The following is a 27,999-nucleotide window of genomic DNA, read 5'->3' on the forward strand; positions in this document are numbered from 1 at the left end:
TATCACTGAAACCATGGAAACAATGGGCTCTTTTTAGGAGTTTTTTTTTTTTTTTTTTTTTTTAATTAGTGCTTATATGTCTGTGAGTGTGGAGCAAATCCCAGGGCTTCTAACATAATAGGTAAGAACTATATTGCTGATTGCTGCAGCTATGTTTTTTTCTTCTGTGGGGGTGAAGATAGGCTGAGGCTGGGATGGAGAAGACAAAGCAGAGCACCTCAGCTGTGCCCAGAGATGAAAGGCTCAGGTACATCAACCTTGAGACAAGTTGTCTTGGCTAGCTCTATCTGTTATGTGGTGTCTGGACCTGTGCTCAGGCCTGTGACTCAGTCCTAAGCTTCCCAGGGAAACCCTGCAATGTATTCAACAAGAAGCAACTCTTAAAGGTCTTACGCATCTAGTTTAGTTGCTAACTTAGAAAAAGGACTTGAAGCTGGCACACCTTTACTCCCTGAACTCAGGAGGCAGAGGCAGCAGATCTCCAAGTTCAAGGCCAGCCTGGTCTACAGGGTGAGTTCCAGGACAGCCAGGGCTAAACTATTGTGAAAAACAAAACAAAAAAAGGACTTGAAGATGGAATGGTGGCTTGTGCCTTTAATTCTAGCACCCCAGAGGCAGGGAGGCTTCTCTGAGTTTCAGGCCAACACAGCTGCAGAGAAACAGCCCATTCCCCCAAAACAACTAAAAGGCAAATAAGAAAAATAAGGTAATTGCTAACTTGTTCAGGATCAGAAACACTAAACCGGGCGGTGGTGGCGAACGCCTGTAATCCCAGCACTTGGGAGGCAGAGGCAGGCAGATTTCTCAGTTTGAGGCCATCTTGGTCTACAGAGTGAGTTCCAGGACAGCCAGGGCTACACAGAGAAACCCTGTCTTGAAAAAAAACCAAAGCCAAAAAGCGTCCCCCCACCCCCCCAAAAAAGAAGCACTAAAAAGCTAGGTGCTTATGTAAGAAGGGCTAATACTTCCTGTTTCGGCAAAGGAAGTGTCTTAGACCCTCCCTTCCCATCCTCTGTGTGAGGGTGTGGGCTCAGCTAGGGCAGGCTCTGCATTTGCTTTCCCTCTTAAGCCTGAGTCTTCAAACTTGCCTTTTGAAGATTTCACAACCACCAGCCTGGTCCCACTGCTGACATCCAAGCAGCTCTGAAGCTTCCACCTGACGAAGACTAGTTTGTTAGCCTGAACTACACAGTGAAACTCAACAGTGCTGGTTTCATTTCTCTAAAATAATCCCTCAAAATACCCCAAGTGGTAGAGGATTCCCGTGAAGCCACTGAAGCTAACACCAGCCATGCTCAGTGGGAAGAGAAAGGATGGGTGCTTAGGCACCTGGGAGGAATCCCATGTCACTCTCCAAGTGCTTGGAGCCTCAGGTTGGCTCCTGCTGTCACCCCAAACCAGTCAGCCCTCCATCTAGCTTGTTAAGCTACATTTCCCCAGAGACAATAAAAACACAGGGCAAGGGCCATAAGAGTAAAGTTAAACTTTACTTTACAGTAATTTTTTTCTATATACAAAGAATTACAGTACATGTTTATGGGGAGTCCTAGCACAGGGCTCCCCTCTTTTTCACTAGGTTCACTTCCAGCTGACAATCGGTTGGGGGTGAGAGAACACAGTGATGGACCTTTGTTGAACCCTTTTCCCCATTTAAAAAATATAGATAGCTTTCTGGTCAGCTTTCTTTGCTAAGACCCAGAAAGCTGCTTTTCCACAAGCTCCTAGACGCTGTACTCACCCAGCTTCCTTCCACACTCACCTACACACACACAAAGTGGCACCACCACAACCTGGAGACCACCTGCTCTGCCCACCCACCTTAGAAACAACACCAAGACCTCAGTTTCTGCTCTGCTCCCTGTCTGCCTCTGCCCAGTTGCACTAAGCTCCCAGGAACAACTCCCAGGGCCTCTCACTGACTGATGTAAAGTCACAGGAAGGCTGGTAGAGGGGAAGAGCCATAAAAGAGTTTAATGCGTTTTGCTTATACTGGTCAGGAAACATCTCTCTTGAGGTTGCAGTTGTCTAAGCTCTTCCGATGTCCTTAAACACTGCCCTATTCTTCATAAGCAATTGAGATGCTGCCGTTGAGAGGAGAAAGAGGTAGAGAAGCAGAAGTAATGTCTACCCCACATTCATAGTTCTCTCCTGACCTTTCCTGGGCAAGATGAACAAAGGCTATGACCAAGGTGATGCTAGCCCTAAGAAGCTCAGTGGCCATCGTCTGGACACGGGATCTCTTCCTCCTCTGGACTGAAGCCTTCCAGGGTTGGGTTGGCAGGCATTACTGGCTCTGCTTGCGTCGCTCCTCTCGGAGCTGAAAGGAACCTATATAAATTATCTTCCTCACAGGACCTGGGTTTCTCATGTCACCACTCCCTCAACCCTTGGCAGTGCTTATTTATACCATGAGATTAGCACCATCATTACATTGTTTTGTGTACAAAGCAATTATTTTTATTTCAATTTACACTATAGCAACTTCTGTACTGACCTAGTAAGTTCAACTGAGAGTGGACTGACTGATCACAGCCAATCAAAGCTCCTGTAGTGGCCACCTAGGTCTAAATTACGTGGGATAATTGAATAGCTCAATTTTAACAGCAGTAAATTCCTGCTGCCACTCCTGCCCTGTGATCTAGGATGTGAGAACATTAGGCCTCTTCTCATCCAGTAACAAACCCCAAGAGGATGACAAGATCTCGACTCAGAGGGTGTATGCGCATGCGCGCGCGTGTGCATCAGATTAAATGCTCTGATTGCCATGGATGGACAACCTAGACATCCTTCCTGTCAGTTCTGGAACAACACTGGGGCACGATGTTTAAGTCCAGCTTTAGTGAACTCACAGTGCAGGGCCACAAAAGCTCACTACTCTACTTCAAGCCCAGACTGTAGTGTGGGGTAGAGGCTAAGTACTAAAGATGCAGAATTTTTTTTTTTTTTAAAAAGGCTGAAATAATGACTTAAATAATCTCAAACTCAGTAATTTTAGGGAAGCAGACATCTAAAAATACTTTGGGGGTGGTGGTGGCAAATGATGGCTACCATCTATTAAAATGGGTTGGCTTCAGCAAGAAGAAAAATGAAGTCTTGAATGCAAATTGCAACAATTCCCTTATATTCTCTCCCCTACAACTAAACAAGAAGTATTAGTATTTATGAACATTTCTGCCTTTGGCTTGTACCTGGAAACTACTTCCTGGGAGATGTCTCATGTGCAGGCTCTGGTCATCCAAACTTTAAACACCCAGACAATGCCAAAATACTACCCATTTCCCTGCTGCCAATTCACACCCTTGATGAAATGGTTATCACAGGATTCAAAAGCAGTCCAGAAGAACTGCAAGGATCTCTATGCCAGCACTTGTGTTACTAAGGTATAGTAACCACTCACTTCTAACACTATCCTCATGATGCTGTGAACTGGGTTCCACTGAGACTTTCAGTGGCCCTAGACAGAAGGACCGTCCTTCACCTGCATCCCCAATCCATTCCATACCAAGTACACAGCTCAGAAGACATTTTCCCAGCAGGTCTGGAAGGAAGGCTCCAATGAATGGTGGTAAACGAAACTATTAAAACAAAAGACAAGTGGCCAATAGTGTCCCCACCTCACTCCCTTCTGTCCTGTGAGACACTTCTAGACAGCGGTCAAAGCCAATTACCTTCTCAACCTATTGTAGAGAAGCTAGGTCAAGGCCAAATTTCTTCACTTAAAATTTTTACATAGCCTGCACCCCCCACCCCCCCACTTCACAGTTTATTTCATGAAACAGAGCTACTGTAATTGAACACACAACATAGCGAAAGGAGACTCTTGACAGTGCAGTGCAGATATCTTTTTCTGATCACAACTACAGATGACAGGAGAGCAAAGGGCACAGGACTGGCACCAAGCAAACCTACTCACAACCTAAGAAAGGAGGAAGGGAGGGAGGAAGGGAGGGGGGAGGGCCTACTAGCTGCAGTTCTATAGTTATATTCTCACACATGATAAATATGTAATATAGTGAACTTTAATGTCCTGGGTGAATTTCTTTAAAAATATTTTCTTCATGGTTTAAAATTTTTAAAAAGAAAATAAGATGCTTTTTCTCTTCCTTTTCAACAAAGAGCTTTTTTTTTTACTGAAGTAGGAAGAGAGGATTAAAGGGGAGAGAACTAGGCCGGTGTATTCAGAGAGGAGACTCTGAGGTTTCAGGGAAGTACAGGGATTAGGCCCCCAAACTCAGGACAGCCCTGCCCCAGCCTCATCCCTCTGCCTGAGTTCAAGTGTCTCAATTCCAGAGACAGACTTTGGGAAATAAAAGGAGATCCTACTTCCAATTTTTATATAAAGCGCAAATGCTTCCATAACCACTGTTCTTTCCTCTTGAGAAGAGATAGAGGATAACCGCAACAGAAACTGAGGGAGGAGGAAACTGGAGAAAGTATAGACTCCTGTTGAGAGTGTAAAAGCTGTAACTGAGTCAGAAAGGCCAGGAGATGCTGTCTGTTTGCTAAAGATGCTAAATTGGCAAAGCTGACAGGTAAACAAACATAGGATCTGAGAAAGAAGGGCAGGTGGGTGTGGTACAACTAGCCAAACAGTACTTCCTGTTGGCAGTTTGTGAGCTGGGGAAATGGTAGGGCAAGGTAGCACCGACATATTCCCAGCCCTTAGGCCCCCAGCTCAGGGCAGCAGGAACAGATAGTCAGCAGTTATGAGGAGTCACCACTTAGATCTGACATTGCTCGAAACACTGCATCTCTCCAGTCTTGGGAAGGGCTTTGGCTTGCCACTGAGCTAAGTTATCAGGCATGTGCTCTCTGCAATAGAGAGCACAACCTTTTGCAGGGAAGTGGAGAGGGTTCTCTCCCTTCAGGTAGGAGGGCACAAGACCAAGAAAAGAATTTCCTTGGAACCTGACACTCTTCTTGAAGGTGGTGTGTCTTGCTCGGAGCTTGCCAGAAATTCCCTATGTCCACTGCCAGAGACTGAAATCTGAAAGCACCTGAGTGTTTGAGGAAATGAGGATGCAGGTTCTTGTAGAAGGATTATTAGTAGAAAAGAAAGGTGAGCTTGCCAATTGCCCTTGTCCACTTCTGGGACACTATATTCTCAGAGAACATCTCCCTCTAACCAGATGCTCCTCCAAGAACAAATGTTCAGACTACAACAGAGACTGCAGCAGCTGCCCCAGCCAACAGCTCACCTTGGCCTTGGTGTAGCACCCTTCCAATTACAGAAGAGCTTTGCAGGCACACACATGCACATAATTGCATGCATGTTCCAACCAGGAGATATATGTTCTATATAACCATACTCTGGGCCACAAAACAAAAACAACCCCCCAAAACAAAACAAAATAAAAAAATAAAACAAAAAACCCAAAACAAACCACTTGAAAACAGAACTGGAAACCCACGCCCTACAAGTACTTTGTGTTGTTCCCTGGTCAAAGATCCATGAAATCTGGGGACCCAAGCAGGCAAGTTAAGCTCACTGGGACCAAACCTTATGTAGTTCTGTCTCACAACATGGACTGGCCCCTGCCCTTGCACATATCCATACTCAGGAAACTGCCAGTGACATGAGTGAACACCAGGTTCTCCTAAAGGCCTTACAGGGCTCTCAATGGGACACGCCCAGCTAGGGAGAATAGCTTTGAGAGTCCCTACACTTTCCAACTTCACCAGCTGAATTCCACGCTTGATTCCAGAGTGGACTTTTTATTTTAAGTTGACCATATGTAAAAGTTAGGGCAAAGAGACTCAAGTCTGTGTCTCCTTGACTGGGGCCCAACGACTTCCCATACACAGTTTACAACCACAAGTCCCCATGGGCTAATGTCACAAGAGTTCTGAGTGTTGAGATAATAAGGAAAGAAGAACAGTGGAAGTGTTGGGAATATGTTTGTTTTTCAAGAAGGAAAAAGAAACGAAGATTTCCCTCCCCAAATGGTACCCTGGGACAGCTTGACTGGTTATGTGACATTTACTGTATTATTTCTGTTCTGACTCTGCACATTTGCGACTAGAAGGAGCCTGGTTAAGAGCCTGAATTGCATTTTCTGGTTTGGGGTCTTGCCCTCTTCCAAGAGACCAGCAAGTTTGTGCCAAAGTTTGTGTGCCCCCAGTAGACCAGCAAGCCTGGGCTAGTGTTTGTCCAGCTACTATTGGCCAAAGCCCTGCCCCTGGTGAGGCTTTTCCCAGGCCCCAGGGACTCTGTTCTGTGGTTGTCAACTTCTTTTCTTCATTGGGGAGGGAAGCTGAGATCTTTCCAAGAGACCTGAAGGACTGCCCACTCTTGGCAGTGAGTCCTCTGGATAGTTGTCTCACCTGTTTAAGCAGGCCTGGTGCTGGGCTGGGAGGCCCTGGGGTCTGCTCAGCTCCCACAGGAGTTCTTCCTGAGGCTTGAGCTGCTGATTCATATAAAAAAGCCTTGGCAGAAGGAGAAGGAAATCTGGCATGGGTGAGCGATTTAACAGCTTGCCAAGGGTGTTCTGAAGAAGCTGTTGATTTTCCAGCTGGCTGGAGGGATTCTGGCACACCACTTTTCTCCACTGTTCGTGCCATAAGGCCCAGACCTTTGCTAGATGGCCATGAGCTTGACTCCAGCATTGGTGTCTTCTCATCAGCCTGTGGTGTGACTTCCTGAGGAGAAGCAGCCCGCTCCTTCTGACGAGGCGTCAGGTCCATGAGATCCATCACCATAGCAGCTCTGTGCTTTGATTGGGTATTCTGGTCCACGGGCCTCAGTGCTTTCTCTTTAGCTACCAGAGACTGGACCACAGCTGATAGCACTTTCTCAGGAGGTGGAAGTCTCTGGGTCAAAGAGGCATGGGACTTGTCTGGGGGCCTGTCAGAAACCTGGGGCTTGGGACTGTTGGTGGTGAGCAGCCTGTCTGGTGATGAATGTCTCAGGCCGGCGGAGGCTGGAGTTCTCTCCACTGCCTGGGACTTTACGCTGGCAGCACCTATGGACTTATCCGGCCTCGAGTCAGTTGTTCTCAGAGGTCTTTCCAGTGGGAGGGAGCTGACTGAAGGCGAGGAGCTTGGCCTAGTCATTGGAGAGGCTCTGTCAGGTGGCTGAGGTCTTGGTCCTTCTTTAGCAGGTGGCCTGTCCTGTGGTCTCTGGCTGGATACCAAGGACTGGGATTTGGTCGCTGACCCAGCAAGGTCTCTGATTCTCTCAGGAGGCTTTTCAGGGAGCAGTGGCCTCTGACAAGTCCCCGTTAGGGATTTTTTGGGGAGTGGCAGCATCTGGGTGGCATCAGTAGGTGGTTGATCAGACTTCTTGGGCCCCTGAGTAGCCATCTCTGATGACTGCTCTGTTGGCTGAGTGCTGGGGCTTGGAGGAAGCGTCGATGAGGGAGGCACATACTCACGGATCTCCCCTGGTTCCAGAGGGTTGGGCCCACAGGGATCGTGTTCAGTACAGGATAGACGCCCATCGAGCTTGGAAATGAAAAGCATCCCTTCTCGATGTTGCTTGCAAAAGGAGCTGGGGCACATCTCACAGAAGGAGGCTGCTTCCTTCCCACACACGTCACACTGGTGCCAAGGACACTCCCACTTCCCTGAAAACAAGAGTGAAGAAAAGCTTAGGGGAAATAGATGCATGTAAGATGAGCCACGGCTCTGAGACTGGTGCACAGCAGTGGCTGCAAAGCCTCCTTCATACTGCCACGTTCTTCATAGTTGGTGCCACTCACCTGCCATTACTCCTTCCCCAGAATTTCAGCTTCCTCTTCTGCACAAAACAATATATAAAATAACAGCAAAGAATCAAGGTTGAGTAACTAAGTATCAACTAAATACAAGCAAGAGACTATTTCTAGCAAGAAGGGCTGTACAGTAGAAAACCAACCAAACCCCAAAGTTCCTCTTAAGATGAATCAATTATCAATATTTCCACATTTGTTTGCAAATTCTGTTTGTCCTAGAAGAGCTTTTTAAATTTCATTTGCCTTTGTGTTGTTTGAGATTGAGGCTCACTATGTAGCCCAGGACTGCCTGCACCTACAGTTCTAAGTGTATGACGGTATGGAGCTCTAGACAGCTTTTAAATATTTAACTGAAAGAGCAACATTCCAGCCTTTTAACAGTCCTGCTTATTTTGTTTTAAACTGAAATAGAATAAATATATACAGATGCAGAAATAATAAGGGAAGCCAACTCACCGTTGCTGAATTTTAAGTCTTGAAACCAGCACAGAACTTTACCTGCATTGTCCATGTAGAATGAGAGGAAAGACCTAGAACTATCCTAATCTCGCATCTAGTCCCCATGCATAACAGCATGTAAATGTTCCCATCTCCAAATGAACAGGCCAGACCTCACTGATGGCACCCATCAGAATTATGCCAGTCACATCCTGGGCCAGGAGACTCTCTAAGTAAATCCCCATTTCTACTTCCTAGTTGTTACATTTCAGTGTAACGAGCTTGCCCACATTTTACTTTGATTTCTGTTATATTGCAACACCAGATTCTGCAAACCAAAAGAGAGAACCAACTCTTTTTTTTTTTTTTTTTTTTTGAGACAGGGTTTCTCTGTGTAGCCCTGGCTTTCCTGGAACTCAGAAACCCGCCTGCCTCTGCCTCCCAGAGTGCTGGGATTACAGGCGTGCACTACCACTGCCTGGTGAGAACCCACTCCTAAGCACACTCGCTGACTTCTACCCCAAAGCTTGCTGTTCATTGTAGGAGGAGGAATCAGTACAACGTATAATACCCTCCCTCTAAATGAGCCCCCCCATCTGTTGTTGGTCTTTCACAACAGCTAGCATGTCCAAATAGCTAAAATCCTAAGATCCAAGTCACTGCCCAAAGGACACCATCTTCTCCCAACACAAATTCCTGGGTACCTTATCTATCTGAGCAACTTTGTCCTGTGTTAAATTACGTCATTCATAAAGAAAAAGTCTACACTGAAGGCAGGGTTGAGAGAAACAGAGGGCTTGAACATGTGAAGTCTCTAAGATTATCTCACTCTGTCTCTCAGTGTGGTTCTTTGAACTCTCCTCAAGTCATTTCACCAAGCTTCACTTGAATTTCCCCATGTACAGACATTCATAAGAACAGAAAACAAATATTTATGGGTTGCTGGAAAGGTAAAATAATGTCAATGGAAATAAAAATGTTTCTGTTTCCTTTCCTACAAATCTAGGATTTTAGGCCTTTGTTTTCACTTACTGTCAAATAAGATCATGGCCCAGACCTCTCGGCTGTGGGCATGTGCTTACAGAGAGCATTCCCTTTTGGAGTGAAGCAAGTGGCATCAGGTTCTGAAAATTCTGACAGAGAAGGAGTGCTCTGAATGGACATTAGCACCAACCTGCTGGTCGCTTGGTCAGATTGAGACAGTCTGCATGGTAAACTTTCGGGCAGCCTGGCTTCTTGCAGGAGACGAGCTGACCAGCATCCCCACAGCTGAAACACTCATCCTCTCTTTCCTTGGTGACTTCACCCTGGCTCCTGCGCTTCCCATGGGGCTTCCTCTTGAATTTCCTTGACTTTTCTTCTGTGACAATGGGTTGATTCTGGAGGTCAAATATTGAACCATCAATACCCTGAGCTCATGTATGTAACCTTAACTGATTAACCTTAGTCTCTCCTCTGGAATAAGACAACACTCAATAGACTGCCATAAAGATAAAGAGAGGGGCTGGAGAGCTGGCTTAGGGGTTAAGAGCACCGACTGCTCTTCCAGAGGTCTGGAGTTCAATTCCCCAGCAGCCACATGGTGGCTCACAACCATCTGTAACGAGGATCTGATGGACTCTTCTGGTGTGTACTTATATACATAAAATAAATGTTAAAAAAAAAAAAGAAGATAAAGAGAAAAAGCAGGAAGGCACAAATGACACATTGGATACCCAATTCATGTTAGCATTATTAGGGCTGAGGAGGTGACTCAGCAGTTAAAGCCCCTGCTGATCTTTCAGAGGACCCAGCTGATTTGGAGCACCCGTATAGCAGCTCACAACTGTCTATAACTCCAATCCCCTTCTACTAGCCCCTGTAATTGCGGGCTTGCAAGTGTTATACACATACACACACACACAGGTAATAGAATAGAAATTAAAAAAAAATATATATATACACTATATTAACTTTCTTTTTTCTTTTTGGGATTTTTTTTTTCCCCGAGACAGGGTTTCTCTGTGTAGTCTGGGCTGTCCTGGAACTCAGAAATCCGCCTGACTCTGCCTCCCAGAGTGCTGGGATTACAGGCATGTGCCACCACTGCCCGGCATAACTTTCATGTATTGTTCAAACTGTCAGCTTTGGAAGGCTTTCATCTTGTTCTGTTCTTGTGATATTGGCCATCAATGTTTTAGTGTTTCTTTTCCTCTTATTTTTGGTTTTTCTGAGACAGGGTTTCTCTGTGTAGTCCTGGCTGTGTTGGAACTCACTCTGTTGATCAGGTTGGCGGCGAACTCAGAAATCCACCTGCCTCTGCCTTCCAAGTGCTAGGAATAAAGGTGTGCCCCACCACCGGCTGTTTTAGTGTTTCTTTAATCAAAACATTTTCTTTTTGTTTTTGAGACAGGGTCTTTATGTAGCCACTTTATGTAGCTACCCATGTTAGCCTCAAGTTCAAAGAGATCCACCTGCTTCTCACTCACAAGTGCCAGCTAGGATTAAAGGTATGTGTGACAATGCACAGCTTATTCCTTATTTAAGAAAAAAAATTCCATCTACTTCTTGTGTGCATGTGTCTCTGTATGGGCATGGATGTACCATAGTGTGTGTTTATGTGTGAAGGTGAGAGGGTAACTTGACAGACTCTGTTCCCTATTCTCCTCTCTAGGTCTTTGGAGACAAAATGCAGGTCCATTGGGCTTGGCAGTAATCCCCTTACCTACTGAGCCATATTGCTGGCTTTTACTATTTTGCTATTTTTTGAGACAAGGTCTTGTATACAACCTAGATTGGCCTTGAATTGAAATTCAGCCAGCCTCAACTTCTCCAGTGCCAGGATTACATGAATATGCTATCACATTCATTTAATTAACACCTTTGTTAATTAATAATAGTCTTTATATTTGAATGGAACAATAGAAAAACACTTTTCATTAATACAAAGACTAGTATTGAAGGCCACCTATTGTGTAACTGTTTTCTTGTGTTTATATAACTAACGATTTTTGTATGTACATGTATGGTTATTAGTTTAATCAACAAACTTTCACTAAACACTTCATTAGGGAAACAGAAGATTATTTCACACTTTTTGTTTTGAACATCTTTAGGTCAAATTAGGTTAATGTCTACAACTTCCTATAAGGCCTTTGTCTAGCCAGCAATAAGGTTCATTAAAAAACCCCTACTACTCTGATGGGATACGGTGATTTCAATTTCCAAACTGTGCTCTGGTACTTCATCCTCATAGTATCATACATGAAATGTCATCTTACAAGGACCTGACCCTATTAACTATGAGATAAATTCCATTATTATTTTAACATGGTAAATATACCATCAACTAGCAATCAATTAAGATACCTAATGTAATGTAAGATTTTCCTAATTTAACAAGGTAAAATATTAATGGATATTTTTCACTTTCATAGATTTTGCTTAAAACAATGAGACCCTTAATGGTTTCTATGTATTTTTCATTTTTTAATATTGAGTTTCACAGACATAATGGGAAACGCCCAGTTGGAGTCACTGTGTAGCCTTCTTTGAACTACTGTTAGAACAGGCATGTAAACTTAAACAGTCACTAAAAACTGTTGGTTGGCGGGCAGTGGTGGCTCACGCCTGTAATCCCAGCACTTGGGAGGCAGAGGCAGGCGGATTGCTGAGTTCAAGGCCAGCCTGGTCTACAGTTCCAGGACAGCAGGGACTACACAGTGAAACTCTGTTGGGAGACGAGGGGGGAGAAAGAAAAGAGAGCTACACAGTGAGACCATTATGTAGAAGGAAGGAAGGAAAAAGAGAAAGGAAACCAGGAGAACTATGAAAAAGGACCCAAAGTCCCTCTTCTCCCATCCTGATGTTCACATGACTTCCACAAGTGTCCTCCGCCCTACACATGAACTCAAATGTGTGTATGAATACACACAAATGAATCTAAGGGGGGGGAGAAACACCTGGGGTATCTAAACAGCTTCCCAGAAGGTATAAATGAATGAGCTGAGCTGAGGAAGAAGCACCCTACTTCCTAGGTTTCCATCTTACAGTCTGGCCCCTCAGGTGGGGAGTTGGAAGAGTACAGCTGGATCACACTGCACAGCACTGCGGCAATACCAACTAGAGCATGAGCCACTCAAGAGCTATCAGTGGCACTGCTGATAACAATTCCATTAGTTCAAAGAAATAGCATCTTTCAGCTTTTTACAATGAAGACTGGACAGGGAAGACATGCCATTGCTGCTAATGTAAGTTTAGAAAATGGTACCTTTGGTCTCACACCCAAGAAGCCACTGCAGTTTGGTGCTCCACATTTACAGACAGTTTTTCCATTCCCAAGACATTCTAGGTTGTAATTGAAGGTGAGTTCAGTGCCTGCATAAGAGACCACAAAAATATTAACATACATGGATATATTATTTCTTAATTATATGTGACAATAGCTTCTAATAGAATAATTTTATTTGATTTTTTTGCTTTTGTTTGAAACAGGGTCTATGTAGTCCTGCCTATCTTGAATCTCACTCTGTATACAAGGCTGACCTGGAACTCAGAGATCTTCCTACTCCTGGCCTCTGGAGAACACTGGGTTAAAGGTATACACCATCATACCCGGCTAAGAGTATTTTAAAGGGAACAGAAATTTACGTGTTATTAATTAGATAACTTAACATAAATTTATGCAGCTTAATATTTAAAATAACCCTTACCATTAAAGTTACTACTTTTTTCATTTTTTGTTTTTCAATTATTTATATTCAAAATACACTAACTCACTAACAAAAATAAAGGTACAACTTGATGGTAGGATGTTGGCCCACTCCTGTGATCCCAGCACTCAATAGAGTGAGACCGTATCTTACGGCAAGACAAAGCTTGTCTGGTTAAGGCAGGAGCTGTTTAAGTCAAGGCCCTGAGCCTGAACCGTAAGAATCCACAGGAGACCTGAGGAGTGGAGACTGAGAAACCCAGGACATGTGAGAGCCTGCACGCTTAGTGTCAGCAACAGAAACGAACAAAGAAATTCTATTCCACAACGAGGTAAAGGCACCAGCTGATGTCTTCTCATCTCCATGTGGTGTCTGTGACATGTGTGCACTACATCTCCCTCCATCAGAGTACCACACAAGCAAATTTAAAGAACATGTGCCAGGCTGGGCGGTGGTGGCACACGCCTTTAATCCCAGCACTTGGGAGGCAGAGGCAGGTGGGTTTCTGAGTTCGAGGCCAGCCTGGTCTACATACAGAGTGAGTTCTAGGACAGCCAGGGCTATACAGAGAAACCCTGTCTGGGGTGGGGGGATCCCCCCCAAAAGAAAGAAAGAAAGAAAGGAAGGAAGAAAGGAAGGAAGGAAGAAGAGAGAGAGGGGGGGTATGAGGATGGGCAATAGATTCTTTGGTTTATGTGGTACGATTATGGCAAATGTGGGAGGCAAGATGAAAGAGGAGACTGGATAAGCTACAAGGTTTTTTTTTTTTTTTTTTTTTTTTTTGGTTTTTCGAGACAGGGTTTCTCTGTGTAGCCCTGGCTGTCCTCCAACTCAAGAAATCAACCTGCCTCTGCCTCCCAAGTGCTGGGATTAAAGGTGTGCGTGACCACGCCCGGCTACAACGAGAAAAACCAAAACCCAATCTGGGGCTAGAGAAATGGCTCAGTGATTAGCTGCACTGACTCTTCTATCACATGACTGGGGTTTAAATCCCAGCACCCACAAAGCAGCTCACAACTGCCTGTAATTCTAGTTCTAGGAGAACTGACAACTGCACACAGACATAAACACATGCAAAACACCAATATACATAAAATAAAGACATGTCCAAGTACAACATGCAAAGTCTCTTTCTTTTTTTTCCATTTTTCTTTCAAGACAGGGTTTCTCTGTGTAGCTCTGGCTATCCTGGAACATACTTTGCAGATCAGACTGACTTTGAACTAACAGAGATCTGCCCGCCTCTTCTCCTAAGTGCTGGGATTAAAGGTATGCACCAATATACCTACACCACTTGGAAACTCTTTACGGGTCTATGTACCCTTGGGAAAAATGAACGTAGAAGTTTGGGTCTTAGCTACAGAATCTTTAAATAAGTCTTACCTGCTTTAATGTCACTCAAAGCAAAAAGACCAACACGGGTATCTCCATTCACAGACCACTTCTGTGTCTCACAGTTAGGTTGGCAGCAGTGATTCATGAACCGAGCATAGTTTCCTTTAGGACCAGCATCAATAATTCGATCCTAGAATATCCAAGAAAAGCTCTTTGGCAGATGTTCTGAGACCACTGCTATATCGAAATTAGGCTATTCTTTCTCATAAGATGAAGATGCATTTATAATCAAACTGTTTCACCCATGGAGCAGCAAATATCAGCACCAATTCCATATGGAAGGTCATACTTCAAATTAACTCAAAGGGACACTAAACTATGCAGGTCTAAAAATGGGCTGTGACAAGCTAATCTGAGGACTCTAATGCACACTGACATTTATGAACCATGACCCCAGAGACGCAACAGGCTATTCCTTTTTCTAATTAAAAAGTTTTCAGGGGCTAGAGAGATGGTTCAGCAGTTCCGAAGCTCTTCCGAAGCTCCTGATTTAAAATCCCAGCAACGACATGGGATTTGACACCTTCATCTGGTGCATCTGAAGACAGCTACAGTGTACTACATATAATAATAAATAAATCAAAAAAAAGTTTTCAGATCAGGGGCACATTAAAAAATATCATCTATTCAGGTTTAAATACTTAAACCGACTCCCTAGCCCAAACTATCTGGCACTAAGGACTCATGATTTCAAGAGTACAGCTTAAGAACTATCTCCAAGGTATTTGATACCTTGCCAGGAGAGGGGTGTTAGTATAGGCATAATGGGGCACAATGTAATGTCAGCTTCTGAGAATACTAAGGCAGGACAATGGAACATCCAGGCCAGTTGAGGAAAGTTAACAAGGTTCTGATTTAAATCCAACTATAATAACCTAACTTAGAGTAACTAACATGTACTAATAAAACAAAATGAGAGAATATAAATAAAGTAAAATAGGCTGAAGAAGTAGTTCATTTGTATAATGTTTGACTATTGTGTACAAATTACCAAGGTCGATTTTCATATAGGGAAGGGAGAACTTTGAAATTATTCCATAAAAAAATAAAAAAAATTTTTTTACTGGAATCTAATATTCAAGCTCAAAGAACATATGTTAAGAAACAGGCACACTAGAAAATTTCTTCTGAGCTGGGCGTGGTGGTGCGCACCTGTAATCCCAGCACTTGAGAGGCAGAGGCAGGCGGATTTCTGAGTTCGAGGCCAGCCTGGTCTACAGAGTGAGTTCCAGGACAGCCAGGACCACACAGAGAAACCCTGCCTCAAAAAACAAAAAACAAAAAAAACAAAACCAAAAAAAAGAAAAAAACAAAACAAAAAAACAAAAAAACACCACCAAAAAAAAAAAAAAAAAAAAAAACTTTTGAAATATATCTGAAATGTAACTCCAATGATCACTAAAACAGAACATTTAAAAAAAACCAACAACGCTCTCTTTTTGCTCTCCCACAAACTCACCTCTCTGCCCCTTGGGCTCCCCCATGTGGTCATGGCCAGCCTCCACCCCTCCCTCCCTCTCCCTCCTTCCCTTCCCCCCTCCCCCCCTCTCTGCCTTTCTCTACCTCTAACTCCCATCCCCTACTCTGAATAAACTCTATTCTATACAAAAAAAAAAAACCAAAAAAACAAAAAAAACCCAAACAAACAAACAAACAAACAAAAAAAAAAACAAAAAAACCCCCAAAAAACAAAAAAAACCCCAACAACACTGGAAAAACGGAACACTGAAAAAACTGGAAAAATGACTGGATTTCTTAATTTTTTTTTTTCAATTTACATCACACTTCTCAAAAATCATCAAACCTGATAGATATTTAATTACATCATAACAGTAGCAAAATTAGTTATGAAACAGCAATGAAAATCATTTTATGGCTGAGGGTTACCACAACATGAGAAACTGTATTAAAAGAAGGTTGAGAACCAGTGTTATATATGATCCAAATAATACACCAATATTAAATTAGCCGGGCAGTGGTGGCATATGCCTTTAATCCCAGCACTTGGGATGCAGAGGCAGGCAGATTTCTGAGTTCAAGGCCAGCCTGGTCTATACAGTAAGTTCCAGGACAGCCACAGCTATAAAGAGAAATCCTGTCTCAAAAACAAAAACAAAAACAAAAACAAAAAACAAAAACAACAAAAAAAAAACCAGAAAAACAAAAACAAAAACAAAAAAAGAAATATTAACAAATTAGTATTCAAGTGTGTAAAATAAAAGGGTAAAGAACTGTTAACTCTTGTAGCCTTTTCTTTTTCTTTAAAGATTCATTTATCAGATCTAAGTATACTGTAGCTGTCTTCAGACACTCCAAAAGAGAGTATCAGATCCCATTACAGATGGTTGTGAGCCACCATGTGGTTGCTGGGATTTGAACTCAGAACCTCTGGAGGAGCAGTCAGTGCTCTTAACTACTGAGCCATCTCTCCAGCCCTCTTGTGGCATTTTCATACTCTTTTATGACATAAAAATCCTAGCTTATATTAGATCACTCAAAAAAAGTACTTTATTGTCTTTTAGTTATGGGTAAAGAACAAATCTAACTCTCCCCAGAATCAAAACTCAAGAAACTTCTCATGTGTATGGACAAATATAGAAGTGAGGTCTGGGATGCAGGACTTACTTTATCCAGCGTGAGCATATAGAAATTAGTGATGTCATGCTCCTGTGCGTACCGGATTCGAGCTCTGCACTCTTCTTCATCTATTAGCTCTCCCACGTATTCATTCACAAATTCACCCTACAATTAGAAATTGCTCATAACTTAATGGTAAAAGAATCCTGGTGTTTACCTGTAGAACTTCTATTTTAAAAAGTAATAAATATGGATAATTCTCCAAAAGCAGATTATGTACATTATTTATGGTGCCTTAATCACTTGATGAAGTAAATCACCTCCTCACTCCCACCAGCAGAAAGTCCCAGGATGAAATAACAAGATGCATAACAATAAAGAAATAAGTTAGTGCTGTTTCCTGTCTGAGGCCTGCAAGCCAGTTTCTCTAGGGACCGTCTCCCTGGGAGTGCCCCTGCTTACTTCCCTCCTACAGATCACACACTCTGCCCATGTGAATAGTACAACTGTACTGGCTTTCACAAAATAATGCAAAACTTTCATCTTAATTTTGGCTGGAAACAAGGTATTTGGTAAATAACTAAACAAACCAGGCTATAGCAGCCTGTTACCTAGAAACCTCAACAAAATTCTTTAGAAATTATAAAAAGGGTTATCAAATAAGATTTATTTTTCATGCATGATGTACAATATTATTCCTTAAAAACTTGAGCAACCTGGTAACTATCGTTGGAAAAGCCCAAATTGGGCATGTCTCAATTTGTTCCTAAATAACTTTCTCAAAACTCCAGTGTGTAAAGATTACATGAGGAAGGAGGTGTGAAAGCCATCCACACTTCACACTAGAGACTTCTTGCATTTTCACTGGCAAAGCTCAACATTGCGTGTTACACTTAATAAACCCAAGGGTTTTCCCTCCATTAAAATACAAAGAGTATAATATAACTATCTCCTTTTCCTCACGTTCATTATAGGCTGAACGAATTTCCACAAAAGAGTAAATAATCTCACGACATTTCTATGACTTTGCTTGTCCCTATATGTAGTGATTATAATCTGTGTAACGACTTGGCTGTCCTGGAACTTACTCTGTAGATCAGGCTGGACTGGAACTCAGAAATCCACCTGCCTCTGCTTCCCAAGTGCTGGGAGGCCCTTGGCCACTGGCTGGCTCTCTGTGTAAAGGCTTTTGATGACAAGATCATCTGTTTGCAAGCCTCTACACTGTGGCACTCACTAGAATCCTTTACAATGTATCCTCTGTTATATTTCTCATATCATCTCAAGATGAACCAGTTCTATCATGCAGTTAAAAACAAAATCTCATAAGGTTTTGTTTACCTTTTTAATATCTGTTTTTGTCCGGAGACCCCAGCCCCTTTGTAATGTGCGGAAAATTTCTACATCTGGATACTGGCGCTTGCTGAAGCACTGGTTTTGACAGCGCCCTCCAGCAGGACACACAGTGGGATGACACTCATAGAGCAGCATCCGGTTGATACACTCCGAGTCTATCCCACAGGGGTTCTCATCAGTAGCTTTACAGTTGCAGCGGGGGATTTCTGACAAATCTGCAGTGAAGATTTGAACCCTGCCAATAGGACGGTTCACCTGAAGAGGCACACAGGATCATATAACATACATCAACCTAAAACAGTTCAGGACCTTTAACAGACAAACATCACTAACTTAAGTTATAGGACACACTTAATATGATTTGAAGAAATCAAGACACAGGTATTTCATGCAATAATAATGCCTGAATTGATACATGAATTGTAATTTCAAACCAGGTGTGCCGGTATATGCCTTTAATCCCAGCTATTGGAAAAATTAAGAAAATCACAAGTTAAAGGCAAGCTCAGACAACTGAGACCCCAATTTCCAAATTTAAAAGGACTGTAACTTAAATGTAGAATTTTTAAAATATTTATTTATTTATTATATGTAAGTACACTGTAGCTGTCTTCAGACACTCCAGAAGAGGGAGTCAGATCTCATTATGAATGGTTGTGAGCCACCATGTAGTTGCTGGGATTTGAACTCAGGACCTTCAAAAGAACAATCAGCGCTCTTGATTGCTGAGCCATCTCTCCACCACTTAGTTGTAGAATTCTTGACTACAAACTCTAGTACTTGGGAATAAATCGATTTCAAAGTTGCTAGGCCAAAATAATTTTAAAGCAGGGTCTGATAAAAGATGATGCTATATAATCTAATATATAAAAATAACCACTTTGGGGGTGGGTGGGAATCAGGGATTTACAGTGATGTGGCTCAATGGGAAGGAGATCTGCTAGGCCTGAAAAGGAGAGGACTGAATACCCAGATTGGACTGGCAATGCCAATCAAGTACTTTTTCTACTTTTATGCTCTCAACTCTTAAGAAGTTTGTTTACACTTCTAATTTTTACCATTAATAAAGAAATGAAGGGAACTGTATAGTGTTACTCTAACATACAGCCTCCAAGATGTGTCCTCTCACCTTTATATGTTTGTAAGGTGGCGGCTTCTTGTCATTCTTCCGATCTTCCTGCAGCTGTCTTAGTTCTTTTTGGGCTTTTAACTCTTCAAATCTTGCTGCAGCTTCCTGAAGAGCTGAGAAAACAAAATAAAATCAGTTAAACAAATATAAAATATAGACTACCACCATCAGAGAAAAATAAAACCCTTCGTTTCCAGAAGTGCAATTAATTTCCGAGATGCTACAGGGAATGTGCAAACTATATTCCTGAGAACTCCCTTCCTCATGCATTATCAATTGCCTGCTCGAATCTCCTAATACTCACTCACTCTGTAAATATCACTATGGGTTCTAACCACAAGCAGATCTTTATATCTAAATTTATCGCATGCTGACAAAATCCTTAAAAGATTGCATTGTCTAAAAATAACCTTAAGACTAATTTTTCTCAACTTAAGCATTCAATTTGTAATTCTTCATCCAGAATAAATTGACAATTGTAATTTTACCCTCTTTTCTTTATGTCACTTTTCTCTATGCTATTTTTCCTCTAAAGAAATTCTGTCCTCTGACCCCCTAATGAATCTCTGGTGATTATTATGCACATCTTGCCTTTCTTTCCTATTTCACAAACCATCTAGAGTTCACTCATCTTTCCAGATGTAGGCTCTCATCTTATAAGCTACACTGAGATCTTGTCTCAAATGAGAAGATATTGAAATTTCAGTCTACTTGCCAGAGCCAAAAACCTTCCTATATCATTCATTGAGTAACAAAAGAGACTTCAGAAGGCTCAGACAGGCCTTTCCTGACTCTCTCTCTCCTCTTCTGGCTTTAACGACAAGCAGTTTTGCACAGGCAAAGATGGTGGTGGTGTTTGTAGTCACTGACTATCTGGGATGACAAGACTCAACCTTCAAGCTCCTATAGTATTAGTATCAATCTTCCAGGTTTCCCCACAAACACCATACAGCAAATAAGGCCATAAGAAAATGGGTTAGGGGCTGGAGAGGTGGCTCAGCAGTTAAGAACATTGACTGCTCTTCCAGAAGTCCTCAGTTCAAATTCCAGCAACCACATGGTGGCTTACAACCACTTGTAATGGGATCGATGCCCTCTTCTGGTGTGTCTGAGGACAGCTACAGTGTGCTCATATACATAAAATAAATAAATCTTAAAAAAAAAAAAAAAAGACCATGGGATAAAACAGAACATGTGCTAAACTAATGTTCTGCTCTAAACTAACGAGTGCTACTTCAAAATCAACTCACTAGTAAGCATCAGTTCTTTAAGGTCATTTTCTTCTCACCCTGTAAACAAATTCTTAAGCTTCAATATCCATTTAACAAGAAATACATTGCCTTTGAAAGGACAATGGTAGGAAAAAGGTATTTTTCACTGAGGGAACACGAGGTACATCACAGATTTACTTTGTCCAGTGTGTTATTCAAAGAAACTCTTTCCCATTATATCTTAAGAGAAAGGCTCAAAGCTGTGTTACCTGCTTGCTAAATGGTAAAGCTTATAACCAGGGGATATATCTTAGCCTCAGCACACACTATTATCTTCAATTCTAGACCAGTTTATATTTCCCTGCAATTTTAATTGCTTTTACAACTTTTATTTGTTTGTTTTTTGAGACAGGCTTTCTCTGCATAACCCTGGCTGTCCTTGAACTCACTCTGTAGACCAGGCTTGTCTTGAACTCAGAAATCTGCCTGCCTCTGCCTCCCACGTGCTGGGATTAAAGCCATGTACCACCACTGCCTGGCTACTTTTGTTTAAAAAGAAATCTATATAAATCTTAAAAAAAAAACAAAAAAACAAAAAAACAAAAAAAAACCAACCAAACAAACAAACAAAAAAGGAGCTTTGAGTCTTGCACAGGAAACTAACTGAGTTACTCAGCTTGATTACTTGATGAGACAAGATGCTGAGTCAACATAACGGCAAAGAGCAAAGGAAACCCTCCTCACGGTACTGTTAGAGCTAACATTGAGATGGTTGGATTACTGAGTAACTTCTCCACAAAATCAAAAGCATTAGCAAATATGAGGTTGTCAGGTCAGAACCACGATGACATAGCACAAGAATTCTATTGTATTTATTTAATTTTTTTTTTTGAGACAAGGTCTCTCTAAAGACTCAATAGGTACACTATGCTGGCCTTGAACTAAGAGAGACCTGAGTGCTTCTGCCTCCAGAGTGCTGGGATTATAGTCTAGTGCTACCACACCTGACCTTAATTAATTTTAAAAGGTAGGGTCTTGTTACACAATAGCAGAAGCTGGCTTCAAATTCGTGGTCCTCCTGCTTCATGCTCCTAACAACTGGAATTAGAAATATACATAAATTGGAAATCAATTCATGATCTTACAGATGCCAGTCAAGCCCTGTACCATTAAACTATATCTGATACTGGCTTCTTCTTCCTTTGAGAGAGGGTTTCACTGTATAACCAGAATCACCAAGGAACTCACTGTATAATCCAGGGTAGCCTTGCCCCTGCAATTCTCTCGCCTTAGTCTTGATTGCTGGGGTTACAAGTGAGCCACACAACACTTTAGACAAGCTGGGCCATTATATGAACTTGAACACAGAGTAGTCATCAGCTACAGAAGTCTCTACATGCCTGAGGAATAGTAAGTGTTAAGTTACCTTTTTTATACGTTCCATCAACTCCTTTTCCCATCTTATCCTTGCTGCTCACATCCCCTTCCATGTAAGGGAAGACTCGAGCCTGATGAGTCCATAGATAGTCATTGGATCCAAAGAAGAGAACAGGGAATTCTCCCACGTCATGCCTCATTTTATCAATGTTAGAAGGAACAGCTCGAGGATGGCAGATCTCAGCTGGCCACCACCTGGAAAAGGTACCAATAAGAGAAGAAACCTCTATAGGGATGCAAAGGCACTAGGAAAATAACCTACTTATCATGGGGTTGGGGGGCAGTGGGAAAGGTATGTATGTATGTATGTATGTATGTATGTATAGGTTCAAAGTGAACACAGAGTTTTTCTGAGTCCACTCTATTTACTGGCTCGGGTTCTTAAGCTAAACCTGGAGCTCACCAGTTTTTCCAAGTTTAGCTAGCCAATTTGCCCTGGGGATCCTTATCTCTGCTTCCAAAGCTCAAAGACCACAGGTGGGCTACACACCTGCCTCACATTTATGAGTGTGCTAAGTTCAGAATATTAGTCCTCATACTTGCTCAGCAAGAACTTTGTTCATTCAGCCATTATCCTCAGCTTCGAAGCCATGGGCAATTTTACAAACAACAATACAAAGGAGAATGTTTCAGAAGCTGAAATAACAGATCTATATGTCTTAGAATTAATTATTTTACTTTAATGAAAAAGTTATGAACACAAATATTTATAATGTTGGCTGAAGACTTTTCTGCAACAATGAGATGAATATCTGACAGTGTTGACTAGAGATGGCTCAGTGCTAAGAGCACACGCTGCTTGTCTACAGGATGCTGCTCCATCCCCAGCACCACAGCAGGGGGCTTCACCACAACCAGGCCTATCCAGCTCCACAGGATCTGAATAGCCCATGTTTCTCAGCCATGTTTCTGCTCTCAAAGGGGTCTTGTACTCACATGCATATATCTACATACACAACTATTTATAAATACTAATTAAAACAAGAGAAATGAAAATGTGGAGAAAACAAGAATACATGATATCACCAGCATCAACGGTAGCATACTAGACAATTTGTGACTTGAAAGACAAACCTTCAGGCTGGGCTGGGTGGCACATACTTTTAAATTTTTTTTTAAATTTTTGGTTTTTTTTTTTTTAAGATTTTATTTATTATATGTAAGTACACTGTAGCTGTCTTCAGACACTCCAGAAGAGGGCATCAGATCTTGTTAGGGATGGTTGTGAGCCACCATGTGGTTGCTGGGATTTGAACTCAGGACCTTCTGAAGAGCAGTTGGTGCTCTTAACCACTGAGCCATCTCTCCTGCCCGGCACATACTTTTAAACCCAGGAAGGAATTAAACCCAGGGGGCTGAGGCAAATGGATCTGTCAGTTTCAGACCTGCCTGGTTTACACATTAAGTTTGATGACAGCCAGAGATACATAATTAAGGCCCTTACTCGAAAGCAAAAACTAAAATAGAACTCCCAGTAATTATTTAACCAAGCTAATTAATAATATAACTATTTTCTAACACCTAGGATTTATTTGTGTCAATAATTTCACACTTTTCTGTAGCCAACCTTTTCTGCTTGTTTTAATATAGGGTCTGGCTATGCAGCCAGAACTGGCCATGAACTTAGCTTGTCTCAGGCTCCCAAGTGCTGGGAATACAGGGCAGCACCACCACACACAGCTTACCCTCTAGAAATTTATAAAATATGTTAACAATAGTGTGCCTTTGTTATACATTAAACTTATTCATGTTGGCTGGGTAAATGCCTGGATCAGGGGCAAGCAGATCTCTTCAAGTTTGAGGCCAGCTGTATAATAAAATCTTGTTTAAAATCAAACAAAGAAAACTTTATTTTGTATTGTGCATTTCTATGCATTCCTATTTCAATCACAACTTGAAAAACAAAGGAAAAACAAAAGGACAATTATTTGGTGGAGAGTGCAAATAAATACTCTGAAATGTTAATGTGCCTTTTTTATGATATCATGGACTTGTTTTACTTTAGTAAAGAATCTACTATATATCATATATACTATTCCTAGAACCAAAAATCATCTAATTTTTTGTTATATAGAAAAAGTTGACTGGGGTGGGGATTGCTATGCCAAACCATGAAGAGCATTTTAAAAGTTCATTATCTACCAGAAGAAAAGAACTAGATGGCGAGAGAAAGATTCTCACACCGAGGCATGCTTACTCACCTGTAGCGACCAACTTTTACCCAGACAATTTCCCTGTAGTGTGGTTTTTTGCCTGCCTTACAATCATTGCAGTACCAGTTTCCTTCAGGGATATCAATATTTAGGCATTCACGATGAAAAGCAGCAGGGCAAGAATCACAGCACAGAAGACTGCCTCCTACAGGAATAAAAAAAAGGGCATTTAGACCACATAGAAAGGCACATACAAAGTCCCAGCAGTAATGGCTTTGCTCAGCTCCTCCCCAATTATCTGTAACCCAGTAGAGACTTAGTAAAATATGCAAAAAGGACTTTTCTGCAACAACAGCCCTGACCTGCTCTAACATCCCTGAGCTCCCTGTACAATCAGGTTTTCAGATAAGGCGACGAGATGAAAATGAACAAGTATGACTATAAACATTTTCCTTCCCTTCTAAGACTGTTTAAGGCAAATAGAGACCAGAGTAGAAACACAAGTAAGTCTTAGGCATGTACACGTTGTGTTTCACACGTGTGTGGAGGACAGAGGTTGGTGCTGGATGTACTCCTTGATCATTCTCAACCCTATTTTTTGTGACAGGGTCTCTTGGCAAACCGGGAGCTCATCAATTCTGCTAGGTTGGCTTGCTAGCCATGATCTCAAGGCATCTGCCTGTCTCTGACCTGACAATGTTATGCTATAGTAATGTGCCTTGCTTTTTACATGAGCAAGAGAATCTGAACTCAGGTTATCATGCTTGTATGACTGCAACTTTTTTTTTTTTTTGGATTTTTCGAGACAAGGTTTCTCTGTATAGGGAGGGTGTCCTGGAGCTCGATCTGTAGACCAGGCTGGCCTCCCACAATGCTGGGATTACAGGCGTGCGCCACAGGCTGTACGAATGCAACTTTAAAATATGAGTTTCAGTTGGTGAGAGGAGGGGGCTTTAAGCTCCTATACCATATTACTTCAGGAATATTCATTCATTCTCTCTCTCTCATATTCTCTCTCTCTCTCATATTCTCTCTCTCTCATATTCTCTCTCTCTCATATTCTCTCTCTCTCATATTCTCTCTCTCTCATATTCTCTCTCTCTCATATTCTCTCTCTCTCATATTCTCTCTCTCTCTCTCTAGCTCTCTCTAGCTCTCTCTAGCTCTCTGTCTCTATGTGGGTTTGGTTTTTCCAAGACAGAGTTTCTCTGTATAGCCCTGGTTGTCCTGGAACTCACTCTGTAGACCAGGCTGGCCTCGAACTCAGAAATTCGCCTGCCTCTGCCTCCCAGAGTGCTGGGATTACTGGTGTGCGCCACCACCGTCCGGCTAGGAATTCACTTTCCTTGTTGAGATCTAATTTCCTTACCAGCAACATTTTATAACGAACAGTAACACTCTTGAGAACTAAGTTAACAAATCACGCATGCCTGTTACACAAATAGTTAGCCTCATTGCCCACAAAACCCCCAATGTTTCAGAACTTGGCAGTTTCACCAGTAGTTATCTTAACTGTTTTGCTCTGTTGCCTTAGGGGAGTCACATCAGATGAAGCACTTCTAAGCGGGGTGTTTGGCATCCCTACTAAAGGATACCAGAGTGTTTTGTTCATAACTTATAAGAGCCTCCATTTGCCACCACAGTCATATTACAACTGTTTAAATAAAGCATCGTTATAGACTTAGCACACTAAGAACACTTTAGGTGATCTTTGGACTTGGTTTGGTTTTAACTTTTATCTAGTTCAGAACTTCTTTAATAGACCATGCTTTTGTTTTTCTATTATGTTCTAGAAATGGTCTCCAGTCTGGGCATGGTAATACATGTCTTTAATAGAGGCACTCTGGAGGCTGAAGCATGTGGATCTAAGTAAGGTGAGTCTGGTCTAGAAAGCAAGTTCCAGGACAGCCAAACCTGTACATAGACCCTGTCATAAAATAGACATATATAAAAAGTTTTCTTCAGAAAGAAGGCTCAGTGGTTCAAAGCTCTTGCAAAGGACCAGGGTTTCATTCCCTAGCAACCACATGTTTACTAACAATCTTCTTTAACTCTAGTTCCAAGGGGTCGGACACCTTCTTCTGGTCTCTTCTGGCACTGCATTCATATGATTTACAGACATACATGGCAAAGATTATGTTGTATACCACGACCCCAATTCACATGAAATCAAATATCTGGGCATGCTAGGAAAGAACTGTAACAATGAGTTATATTCCCAGCCCCATGTATTATAAATCACCAAGGATACACAAGGGACTGGAGAGGTGACTCAGTAGATCATAATGGGCCAGTCTGTAACCCTAGCACTGACAGCTGAGACAAGCAGTCCCAGGATTCAATAGCGCAGCAGTCTAGCCAAAACAGGTTGACTGAGAGAACTTATTTCAGGTTCAGTCCTGGATAATATCCAGGACTCACATGGTAGAAGGAGAAAACAAACTCCTCTAAGGTGTGTATATTCTCACAGCAATACAAATCAAATACAAACACTGGTTAATCCCTTTGAAACCACTCAAAATCAGAAGTCACATCTTACCTTCTGAGCACACAAAACACCAGCTGACATTAACATGCTCATGATTTCGGCAGCCCCGCCTAGGGGTGAAGTGATTAGGGCAGATGATACTATTAGATGCAAGGATTTTTGAACCAGCAGCAAGACAAAAGTCATTAGCATGGTATGCCACAGGACAGCGGACACAGCGCATCAGACGACCTACATTTACCGAAAGCAGAGAAACAGGAAGAGCAAGTATAAAAATTACATATAGAAACAAGGGGCATTATGCAAGTCTATTATTTGCCAGCAAGGAGAAAGTATCAGCAAATAGAAGGACCACTTAAAAACATGGCTCTTATACTTGTAACCACTGTTAAGAGTAAGAGGAACGACGCTCTGTGCTAGTCCTCAGAAGGAGTCAGACTGTACAACTGTACATACAGCTGCCTCAGCAAGGAGACAAAACAATTGCCTCAAATACTTGTAACACTGGGAATAAGTCGAAATCAAAAGGAATGAAACTGTGAGCCACTGGGATTTGCTGAAGACTCTCTGATGCTGTTTTCCACATAGTCCCCCTAATATATTACAGCAACTAAAAACCAGCATCACGCTTCTTAAATCAATCTATAGTAGCAACGATTCAAAGATATAAAAGGCACTGAATAGAAGATGTTTTCAAACAAAATACTATGATATCATACTATTTTAAACTGCCAGCTGGAAATTCCATAGAATACAACATGCTAAGATAGAATTCATCACTCCCTAGACCACAGCATTGCCACTTTATCTGAGTTTATGAAGAAATGTTCTAGACTGCACTTGAAAATAACTACTGCCAAAATAATTCAAGCCTTATAAATAGATTGGTTTATATTAAAAAACAAAACAAAACAAAAAAACCCATACCTTTAGAAGCAGATACATTGGCTGGATTAGCAGCATGGCAGGTTATACAGATGTGGAGGGGACACCTGAAGCCCTTGTTCTGGGTGACAGTTGGTGGGTACTTCTGGACACACTCTTCATGGTAAAACTTCCCACATAAGGGTAGAAGGCACCTCTTCACATCTTCTCCACTCTGCTTACATACAAAACAGGTATGGATTCCTGGGAAAGAAAAAAGGCAACAAATTGATACTATTTTTTTCTAAAGATTTATTTTATTATATATAAGTACACTGTAGCTGTCTTCAGATACTCCAGAAGAGGGCATCAGATCTCCTTATGGATGGTTGTGAGCCACCATGTGGTTGCTGGGATTTGAACTCAGGACCTTCAGAAGAGCAGTCAGTGCTCTTAACTGCTGAGCCATCTCACCAGCCCCAACAAATTGATACTTTTACAAGACTCTATCCCAATCTAGACATTAGGTATTAGTGAAGAGCTTTATA

At 42.0% G+C, this 27,999-nt stretch overlaps 1 protein-coding gene across 6 annotated transcripts in view; it reads right to left on the reverse strand.

The window, feature by feature from the left end:
• Positions 1 to 1,468: 1,468 nt before the first annotated feature.
• Nsd1 (nuclear receptor binding SET domain protein 1) overlaps positions 1,469 to 27,999 on the reverse strand; it is a 110,043-nt gene continuing 83,512 nt past the window's right edge. For 5 of the 6 annotated variants that reach the window (XM_052156665.1, XM_052156664.1, XM_052156667.1 and 2 more), the window contains exons 13-23: positions 27,515 to 27,715; positions 26,639 to 26,818; positions 24,148 to 24,304; positions 21,936 to 22,141; positions 19,299 to 19,411; positions 18,155 to 18,424; positions 16,862 to 16,978; positions 14,225 to 14,366; positions 12,400 to 12,506; positions 9,325 to 9,529; positions 1,469 to 7,565 (exon numbers count right to left, since the gene is read on the reverse strand). In XM_052156665.1, coding sequence (XP_052012625.1) covers positions 5,989 to 7,565; positions 9,325 to 9,529; positions 12,400 to 12,506; positions 14,225 to 14,366; positions 16,862 to 16,978; positions 18,155 to 18,424; positions 19,299 to 19,411; positions 21,936 to 22,141; positions 24,148 to 24,304; positions 26,639 to 26,818; positions 27,515 to 27,715 — 3,275 coding nt within the window. In that variant the 3' untranslated portion in view covers positions 1,469 to 5,988. Of the gene's footprint in view, positions 7,566 to 7,700; positions 7,739 to 9,324; positions 9,530 to 12,399; positions 12,507 to 14,224; positions 14,367 to 16,861; positions 16,979 to 18,154; positions 18,425 to 19,298; positions 19,412 to 21,935; positions 22,142 to 24,147; positions 24,305 to 26,638; positions 26,819 to 27,514; positions 27,716 to 27,999 lie in introns of all 6 variants that reach the window. The other variant, XM_052156670.1, reaches the window with a different exon arrangement.

Source organism: Apodemus sylvaticus, chromosome 14 (genome assembly GCF_947179515.1).
Source record: "Apodemus sylvaticus chromosome 14, mApoSyl1.1, whole genome shotgun sequence".
Taxonomy (NCBI): domain Eukaryota; kingdom Metazoa; phylum Chordata; class Mammalia; order Rodentia; family Muridae; genus Apodemus; species Apodemus sylvaticus.